This window comes from Podarcis erhardii (assembly GCF_964252035.2).
Source record: "Podarcis erhardii genome assembly, chromosome: 3".
Lineage (NCBI taxonomy): Eukaryota > Metazoa > Chordata > Lepidosauria > Squamata > Lacertidae > Podarcis > Podarcis erhardii.
Genome location: NC_138507.1, coordinates 62,478,183 through 62,488,303, shown reverse-complemented (window position 1 = coordinate 62,488,303; position 10,121 = coordinate 62,478,183). Strand labels below are relative to the sequence as shown.

Here is a 10,121-nt window from a genome sequence, read left to right as displayed (position 1 = left end):
GGATTGGGGGAGGCATGGGGGAATGAGGAAGACCCCATTGAGCTAGCAGGGGCTTCTGCTAGTGTGTTGCATTTGTTGAATCCAGCCCTAAGGGTGTCTAATGGTTGTTTTCAGGGAACTACACAGTCACCCCTCTTCTCTCCTCCAACTCATGTTGTGTCCTATATGTTCTAAAACATGTAAATTGTTACAAAGTAAGGGGGGAATTGATAAATGAACACTTTTTGCTCCCCAAAGCCTCATGTTTATGGATGCTGGAAAAATACATCATTATGATATCCTCAGAACAAAGGAAACTATTTTTTTAAAAATTAGTTGTATTTATTAATGACAAATTTTATTGGCGACAATGGGACACATTATTTATATTATTACCACTGAAATAGGCAGCTTCTCTCTGCAGCTGAACAAAGCTGCTGGTTTCTGTTAGAGCAGGTGCTAAGAAAACATCCATTGTGTTTTCCATTCATCTGTCACAGCTGCTGGTGTAAATAGATTGCACAGACTATTAGCATCTCACATTAACAGATACATTAACTGGCAAAAAATTTTTTTTTAAGCTAAGTGTATAGGAAAGTAACAACATTCAGCCTTTCCTGTTAATTCACACGTTCCCATAGATGCTATATCTTTCTAAAGATTGACAGCCTATCAAATGGTTTCAAGTCCACTTTCAAGCTCATCTATGTGTTCAGTACAAACACAAGGCTTTTCTGGCTAGCGACATTTCAGAGCTTAAAACTTAAATGTGCAAGTAAACACTACCCCTTCTTATTATTTTTGATACGTCTTCACGTGTGTGATCTATTTGCCAGGAGCAGCACTACAGTTTGGCAACATCAGCATCGGTAGTTTTCAGTGTCAATTATTTGATTTAACATTTTGGTTTTACAAAAATCACACTTTATACAACTTAAAAATTATTATATAGCACCTTACAAAATTCCAAAGGCGGAAAGCCCTCAAAAGCCTAATAACTGAAAATTTTAATGTGCTGAAAATTACACAGTTTGTCCATTTAATATAAAGTATTGGAGAATGGGCACCACATGTTGTTTCCCCATGAAAATATGCCCATGTAAGTGGCTATTCCAGCACCACCCTCCAGCTGACCTACGCTGCATCTTCACTGTGGCAACATGGAACATGGGTTTCTATGAAAGATCTCTTGATGTATCTATAATGTGAGAAGGAACATTAAGGCAGGCACATCAAATTCCACTTGGTTGGAGGGTCATTTTCCCCTCCTTTCAAGTGCCCAAAGGCAAAAACTTAAAACTAATGTCAGCGTGATCTAAATTAGTCTCAGTTTATATATCAAAATGGTAAAGGTTTTTAATGATTCCTGTAACTTTGAGAAGTAATATGGATAAAAAAATTACAAAATATTATTAAAAGTATTACAAAGGTTACAGCAAGCCCCTTTTTCCCATTAGTTTCCTACCCCAGAATCTGATTCAGTAATTACTGAAGGGGCAACTGGAGGTCCTTAATGCCCTAGTAATTAGGCCATTGAGACCATAACTGTATTACAGGACATCTGAAGAGGCCTGGCTTCCTTCCTTTTGAAATGGATCCTTTAACTACTGTTTTTAAAAGGCTGCAGTAAAAAGGAACATATAATCACAGAACTGGAGAGACTGAAGGGACTATGAGGGTAATCGAGTCCAATTCTCTGCAATGCAGGAATCTTGTGCCCAACATGCGTTAGTTAAAATCAGAGATCAGGGCCTGTGCATTCCTACCTTCCGCTACCCTAATCAACTGAGAACTGCTTATGTCTTGTTTCCTACCCGTGCCTTAGGAGTATGGAATCTGCATAGCAGTTCAGAAGCTATAATGTTCCCATACTGATGTCAGTGGAGTTGAGCCAGCTATAAGGACAGAGAAACTGCCTGCAGAAAGAGACAGTTTGGTCACATGTTCACTGTGATGCATGGCTGCACATGCAGCCACACTGTAGCACCTATAGAGCCATCTTACATTTTTGTAAACCACTTGGAAGTTTTATTATATAGTTATATATAAACATTGTGAAACAAGTATTATATTGGCACTGATAGATATTAAGGCAATGGGCTAAGTAGGAAAATATTAGGAAATATATTTAGTTAAGGACACTTATGGTTATTAAGGCTATAATCTGAATTGTTGAGGTTTTAGCTTTTCCTGATAAGCCAAACTTCATTGTGTCTGTTCAGCAATTTAAATGGACTATCATAGCCAGCAGTATAATAGACCTTTTCTTGAAAAGTTTTTCCATCCCGCTTCAGACTTTCAGCAAGTGCCAGTATTTCATCCTGGTTCTTTTTAGCATTGGCAAATCCTCCAAAAGATCTGTTGAGAACAAAAAAACAAAGTATTCTGTATGTGTTGAGACTACTGTTTTATGTTCTAAGTAGAACACCTGTGTACGTGATAGACAAATGTAGGCAAGCCACATGGAATTAACACTCATAAACCAGTATTAGTAAATTTTTCTACCTACGATGGTCCAAATCAGTGATTTCATTTATATGTAACTAAATTTATGTTGAGGAAACAAGAATCCTTTCCATTTCATTGCAGAGGGATTCAAAGATTCTTGCTCTGCAACATTCTCGTGTATACATTTTGAAAGCTGCTGTGTGGCAATTGCTCAATCTCCTTCTACAGGCAAGGACAGCAGTAACTTATATGGCCTGCATTGTGGGAACATGGGAAACTCTACAAGCCACTTCACATGCATGGCTAAATCCCGTGACAATGCCACTGAGCTTGAGTTTGGGCAGTAATTTCTTGGGCACAATGTTTGTGTGAACCAGCGTAGCTACATGGAAGCTGTCTACACAGCGGGTTATGATTTTAATAACTAGTGTCTCAAAAAAATCACTGCAGTTCTTTTGCAACCTGGGCCAGGATGGAGCACCGACATGAAGGCACCAGTTCATTCATTCATATATATATAACAGCTTTTAATGTCACAGACACTATATATGTGAGCAAGAACATGCAGGCCCCAGTTTTGAGCTCACTTTTAAGGGAAAGAAGAAACGAGAAGGCACTGGAGAAAGCTCTTGTTTACACAAATACATTTCACCAGGACTGTGTGGCTCGCCTGAAGGGCAGTTTGGATTTTTACAGCTCCACAAAGCAGAAAGAACTGTAGCAAAAATATTAATGGAGAAAATAGCTCATCTTCCCCATTAAAGCATCCAAGAAGGTTTATTAAACTTCTAGTTTCAGCAGTTTTTCTTTCCAGTTTCTTCCACCTCCCATATCTGCACCTTCATGAAACACATAAAACCTTGACACAATACATTTACCACAAGGTGGCAGTCAAAGTTAGCAGACATTTCCCAAGATAAATTACAAAAATGGTGTTGGCCACACGGAGGTAGTCTTGGGGTTGATGGGAGTTACAGTTCAGCCAGCATGGCCAATGGCTAGGGAAAGTGGAAGCTGTAGTTCTCCACACCTGGTGCAGGTTATAGACACACATGCTTACCTGACAAACACAGTAATTGCTGGCCTCGTTTCAATGAAGACATCTGCCTCTGATGGCTTAGGTGGATTTGCCTGGTGTTGAGGTGGCACGTAAAAAGAGACGGTTGTTGTGGACTCACAGAACGGGCCAGCACCTGGCTGCACATAGCATGTCACTGGAGCTGTCATGTCTATCTTTACTCCTGCAAGAGGGAAGATATTACTAGCTACACTTAACACATTATCAAAACATTACAAAAGAAAGGATGGAATAAAACAGGAATAGATTGCTAAGATTACAGGGGGGTATGAAGGAAGCAAGAGCATCTCTAATCCACACCAGAGTGATCAGGACCTCAACCTGAAATAAGGCTGAACTTTAGAAATTTGGATTCTCTCCTTTACAGTTTCTCACATTCCCCCACCAAAAAGACACACCTGAGGTATATTTTCAAGAAGAAGATGAAGAATGTGTGCTTAGTGTTTGTCTCCCGCCAAAGGGAAGCTGATTTCAAGGGAAACACAAGTAGAGCAAAACACACCTTACCTTTTTCATTCTTGCCCTTAATATAATTAAAGAGCTTAGTAAAACCAGTATTGATAGCTGAATCCCAGTCCACAGTTTTAACAGATGTGCAAACCCATTTGGCTGGTTCATACTGTCGAATTTCATAATCAGAAGCCTTAAGGGAAAAAACCACGGGAGACAAATCAAGATTTGTTACCTGGTAATTTTCATATAATAAACTCTGAATAGTTATTGAACTATTTAAAAGGAAAGTAGGAAGAGCAACTAAAAACAAGTAAATGAAATTGTGTTCCCTATTGTCTCTAGACCATGGGTTGTCAACCTGGTCCCTACCTAGTGGGCGTTTCAGGATTCTAGGTGGGCGGTAGGGGGTTCTACGGCACAAGCTGAATCCTTCCATCAAGCACTGGTGGGCGGTAAGGAAATTTTACCATCAAGAAAGATGCATTAGTGGACGGTAGGTATAAAAAGGTTGACTACCCCTGCTCTAGACAGAGAAAATGCCTATCACAATGCATATTGTGATAAGGGCTGTCAATTGTTACAAAAACACACAAAACCAATCTCTTTCCTCGATTTTATCTCACTAGTCAATTAGCCATTGCTATTCTGCAAACTGATCCCATACACACTCCTTCATATCAAGAGCTTAGGACCAAAGTAGACTCCATATAGCAGATGCAGTTTGCTACTGCTTTTATTTTCATGAATAGTAGTAATTGGAGGTTGCCACCCAAAGCAATTGAATGGGGGGGGGGGAGGAGGAGGAGGAACTGATTAACTTTTTCTCCTCTGGTCGGTTTCCCTTTCAAAATGGCCTTCCTGCTGTTTTTCCAACTAAATAGTGAAAGCTCACTGTTCTCCATGATGGAAAAACAGCTTGTAGAAGACAATTTTTGAGTGGGGAAATTACCACTAACCCCAGGCACTGTTAATCCCAGGTAAACAAGTCATCTTTGAGTGTCCCAGGTCCTCTCTTTAAAAACGTATTGTCTGGTCCCAGGGTGGTTGTGAGGATGAAATGGGCAGGGGAGAACTATGTTTGCCACCTTGGAGGAAATATGGTATATAAAGAGTAGTAAATAAATAAAATAACTTTGTTATTCTCAGTGAATCAGGGCCTCACTCCTGATATGTATATTTGGGGGCAGGAGATGCCACAGAGCTTAGCAGCATTGAGAAATAAGGAAGATGGTGGCGGCAACAGTGACTGCAAACGCTTCACCCCCAGCACTATAAAGGAAAGCACTGCTGAAGAACTTTCTAAGTATTTGAAGGCGTTTCTGCTGCAGCATCACATGGTAAGGCCAGGTTCAGTCCTTAAGTGTATTTGGGCAGCAGGAGGAGGAGGAATAAATGTGCCACCGAGTTTTTTCTTCGCCTGTCTTGTTGGAAGACCACAATCTGCTTGACTGTTTGGGTTGCCACTGGAAGTTTTGCATGGCAATCAATGGTTTGAAGAACAAGGGAAGCAGTAATCGGGGAGCTTGGAGGAGACCCAGCTGCCCCTTAACAGTTGCGGCTCCCTTAATGCAACAGTTGCCCTCCTGGTATGTCTTCAAGGGACCAATAACAAATCCTGGAGAATATTTACTTATTTATATCCCACATTTTTCCCTAATGTGCTCCTTAATTACTTCCCACAACAGTCCTGTGAGGGAGGTTAGGCTGAGAGGCAACGACTGAACCAAAGTCGCCCAGTGAGCTTCATGGAGTGAGTGGGGATTTGAACTCTGGTCTAAAATTTGTTTGACGTATAGGCACTCTGCGTTTTTGCGACTGAGTCTTTGAGGCGGTTTATAAAACCACTGTTGTTGTTGTTGTTTAGTCGTTTAGTCGTGTCCGACTCTTCGTGACCCCATGGACCAGAGCACGCCAGGCACTTCTGTCTTCATAAAACCACTAACAATGATCAAATAAAAACTTAAAATTCATCCAGCCACACAGCCCAGTAAAAGAAATAGCAGAAGCAACATGGTAATTTGGAAAATCCCATGAAAGCATCTAAAAAACAAGAGCAGGTGCCAGCTGAATATTTCTGAACATTCAGCCCCACTACCACCACACGACCCCATTTCTCATGAATAGAGAGGGTGGGGAGCTACTGCATTGTGCTCTCAGATCTTTTAAATACATAGCAAGGCCCCTGCAGAGGGAAGAGGGTTACGTTGTTCTTCACCCCAGTGGTCTTCCCCTCCCCAACCCCAGCCGATTTTCTTTTTTTAAAAAAAGTTGGGAGAAATGTTACATGAGCTTGCTGTTTACTTTGGCAATAAGTAAGTCTTTGTGGAAATTGAGCACCAATGTTGCAATACTCAATCGGATGATCCACTTGAGAACAGGAACCAAATATCTGGCTGGATATCTGTATGTAAGTGCTAGCTTTCCTCTCACAACACCTTAGCATGCATTTCTCCCTCCTTGCTTTCCTAGCCCACTGTTTTCCACCTTCAAAGGCTGAAGACCACACAGTTAGAAGGCTTATAAACTGAAGTTCGCTTCTACAATCCTTTGTCCTAGAAGAGCTCAGCATTAAAATTTGTTTCTGAACACATATATTTCCTGCAGCCACTGATAATTAAACATGTTCAGAACTTTTAAACCTGCAACTTTTAACATTTTAAAGATGTATTTGTAAATATTTATTTTTACCAAGAAAAAATGCATGGTGTCCAAGACATATTTTCTGGAATGAGATGAACCATTTCCTAACATTTAAATCTTCAGAAATGACTACAGTATGTAGCCATGTTAACAGAGTTCAAACTTCAGGTTCTCTCAGTAATGCAAGGTTATCCTTAATCAATGACATAGATTTAAATTGCAATCTGAAGGTATTTCCAAAAATAATAATAGGTTAAACAAACTCATTTACACTGTTGCATTACTCAACCACAGTACCTCTTAACTTTGCTTTCAAAGCACTCCTTGTGCATTTAAAAAACCCTTTACATCCACTTACTACATATGTCAATACATAGACAAAATGTGGAGTCAACAGAGGGGCTTAGGATAATACCCAGGGGAGGGGGCAATGCTATATTAAATTATGCCTGTTGGATGTTTTCATGTTATTTTCCCTGGGATACTTGCATTAGTTCTTGCATCTTCCAGTGAAGTCTTGCTGAACCCAAAATTTAGACTTTTTGGCAACAGTGATATTTCTAGCTGCAATAGGGAACTCTCACACGTAATGAACCCCTGCTTAGGTGTCGCCCACTCGATCACATATTTAGTCAAGCAATTTGTGTTTAGGACTCCGCTCAGGGACATGTGTATGCATGTGTGCAAATCTCTTCCCCTTCCACTTACTGGACGCGATCAAGGATTAAGCGGAAAGTCACCTTCCAGTCATTAAAAACAACAACCATAAACGCTGGTCACCTGGTTTGGCAGGGCTGTCCATTTGGGCATCTCCAGCCCAGTAGAGAAGAGGGCTTGTTTTATAGTCTTCAGCATCCTGGGTGGAGAAAAGGAACGACGTTAGAGCTTCCCTTCCACATTCTGCATGTGCACCTGCACATCTCTTCCCTCAGAGCCCGTCCCTTTGTATTCAACGGAGTATGCAGAAAGGCAACTGGGGCAAACATTTCCCCCAGTATGGAAATGTATTGCAAGAAGCTGCGCCTAGTATTATTTTTATTTTTTGAGGCGCAGCTTCCCTAAAGCAGAAACCAAAGCGCAACCTTCGCAATCCCTTCCTCCCCCCCCCCCCCGTTGCCCTTTCAAATCCCCCCGCCGCATCCCCTCTGCCCATATTCCCCTTCGCTCTCGGCTCCTGCCTTTCTGTCTGCCGGCAGCACCTTCCGTCTCTTCCTCGCTCTCCTTGCATAAGGCCCCGGCGCCTTGTGTAACAACATTTCAGGCGACGCTCTCCGTGGCGTCGGAAACACCCAGGGCGGGGAGGGGAGGTGGCCTGGGACACTATGCTGCGAAGGAGGGGAGCAAACAACCTCCTCCCCTTGCAAAGTTGTGAGGAAGAGCCGCTGACGGCATTATGGGGCGGGGGGGGGGTACTTGGCCGCCTTTCCAGCCAGCCTACGAGAGGCGTCCGGATTGGCTGCCCTCAAAGGAGCAGCTTCGCACGTGTGAGCGGGTGCGCGCGCGCGAGGGGTGGGGAGCGAGGAGCGAAAGCGGCTGTTTTGCTGGCGACGGCGGTGGGCGGGGAACGGGGGCGCGCTCCTCCTGGCCCTGCAGTGCCGCTTGGTGTCAGATGCTGCTTGTTGGGCTGGCTGGCTGGCCCCCAAGCTCTTGGGAATGCGGGAGTGAGCTAATGGCAGATTGTCATATGCCTCAAGCGGGAGGAGGGAAGGGGGGGGGGGCGGCCGAGATGACAAGGGCCCTTTGAAAGCCGAAGGCATTCGCGCGCCTTGGCTCTCTTTTCCTCCCACTCCCAACTTTGTGAGGAGATGCATCGCCTCCTTTAGGAGCGCAAATGTCCCGTCCCCCCCCCCCCGTACTATAGAATGCGCGGGGGCGCCTTGTTGGCTCGTGCTCCTCCGCATATTCTCATATTCTGAGGCTCCTCTGTGAGGAAAGTGGTCCGTAGAAGCAGAAACGCGGGCGAAACTTCTGGCACGCGAGTTGCTCTGGGAGCGACCCGCAGATTTAATGTTTTCAGTCTGAGAAGCAGCACTGACAAGTGTTTTGTGGATTGCAGACCAAAGAGTTTAAGTTTTCAACACGCTCTCTTAAAATGCAAAGGGAACAAGTGCCCCTCCTGCAGAATTGCAATTTTTTTTTGCGAGGGGGGGTGAGAAGCAAAAAGGGCATTCATAGTTCCCTGACACATTTAGGGATGAACAGCATCTCCACATGCTAGGAATGCTCTCCATAGCAAAAATGGACCAGAGCCCACGTATTTATCGGTTGCTTTCTAGAAATGAAATGGTTGAATTGAAGCTGGTAGCTCCAGGTAAGTGAGAAAAGTATAGCCCAGGAATGGAGAGGTGGAAATATAAATTAATTTGTGGCATTGCAAAATCACCAACTGTCCCTGTTGCGACCTTTCAGATAAAGATGTAAACAAATAAGATCTAGAAGTGGGCATAATGGTGACACACTGCAGAAAGCAACCCTAGTAAAAATTTGCAGTCGCCCACTTGTGCAGTGAAGCCAATAGGCAAAGCCTTTATAACACTATAAACGGCTTTCCAAGCACAGACACAGCAGCCAGGATCTGGGGAGGGAAAAGATCATCCTTTGGTAAGGAAGACTGACAGGGAATTAGAACCAGTGGATACAAAGTCGCTGGTATATTAAGCAATTATGTTGCATCTGCTTTCATAAATGAGGGCCCAGACTCGAATGAAAATCAGATTTAGGGAGAATTAGTTGATGCAGAGATAATATCTAGAATGTGGATTTTTATTTTTCCCCCTAAAAGGGTTTGATGCTCTTTAAACTGTAGTTGCTCCAGAGGTATATGACACACATTTCAGGCATTAAACTGGCTAAACCTCTGACAAAAAAATGTTTATGAAGGTCACATAAATGAGGCCTGGCTCTGTAATGTGATCAGCTCTGATAATGATACCATACGTGGTGGAAGAGGGAGAGGAGAACAAGGGAACATTATTGCATAATCATCATTGCCTGCTTAATTGAAATATCACATACTGGTGTGGCATTAAGCAGGTCTCTTCTCCCATCTGCTGTTCGTGACAGTGCTAAACTTTCTTGCAGTTCCACAGAAACAGCACAGTTGTACCACCGTAGCACTTTACCCCAAAGAAGACAGCTGTACATCTGCACCAGCGATCCTCTGTCGCTCATGTATTGCTTTGTTTTGTTCCTCACAGTCAATATCACTGCATGGAAGGCGTATAGTGTGGAATCCTGGCCCGAGATAGGTACTGCCATGATTTTCACACCAGATCGGTACAATAGGACTGAGCTACTTGAAGGAGCATTTATAGCCATATGAACCTCTGGAGGTCTTGAGATTGGCCTCAGCGGCTCTGCTTATGGATCTTCCATTTAGTATGATAGACTGACTGACAGGTTCACATGATAGGGCATTTTCATTTTTTCTTCCTGCTTATGGAACTTGTTCCCCCAAGAGTTGTGTTTTGCTGCCACCCAGAGCCTTTTCTTTTTGGTTTTTGGTTCAAGTAAGCTGAGTGTG

The 10,121-nt window shown here is 43.0% G+C and overlaps 1 protein-coding gene across 3 annotated transcripts; it reads right to left on the bottom strand.

Annotated features, from left to right (window-relative positions):
- Positions 1–299: 299 nt before the first annotated feature.
- Positions 300–7,940, bottom strand: HEBP2 (heme binding protein 2). Of its 3 annotated transcripts, none has more exons than XM_081855379.1 (5): positions 7,798–7,940; positions 7,379–7,454; positions 4,013–4,148; positions 3,488–3,668; positions 300–2,337 (listed from the first exon to the last, which is right to left on the bottom strand). In XM_081855379.1, exons 1-5 carry the CDS (start codon positions 7,824–7,826, stop codon positions 2,160–2,162), a joined length of 600 nt encoding a protein of 199 aa, XP_081711505.1. In that variant the 5' UTR covers positions 7,827–7,940; the 3' UTR covers positions 300–2,159. The 3 variants fall into 3 exon arrangements, with proteins under 3 accessions (XP_081711505.1, XP_081711507.1, XP_081711506.1); XM_081855381.1 differs by having other exon boundaries at positions 7,777–7,936; XM_081855380.1 differs by having other exon boundaries at positions 7,379–7,456; positions 7,772–7,889.
- Between the last annotated feature and the right edge of the window lie 2,181 nt (positions 7,941–10,121).

What these genes read in the sequence shown, in the direction of transcription:
- HEBP2 (XM_081855381.1), bottom strand. Translation starts at nt 7,826, where the DNA reads ATGCAAGGAGAGCGAGGAAGAGACGGAAGGTGCTGCCGGCAGACAGAA. An exon ending in GGACAGCCCTGCCAAACCAG is followed by an intron (nt 4,149 to 7,378) that starts GTGACCAGCGTT and finishes TTTTCCCTTAAG; the next exon opens with GCTTCTGATTATGAAATTCG. An exon ending in GCAATTACTGTGTTTGTCAG is followed by an intron (nt 2,338 to 3,487) that starts GTAAGCATGTGT and finishes TGTTCTCAACAG; the next exon opens with ATCTTTTGGAGGATTTGCCA.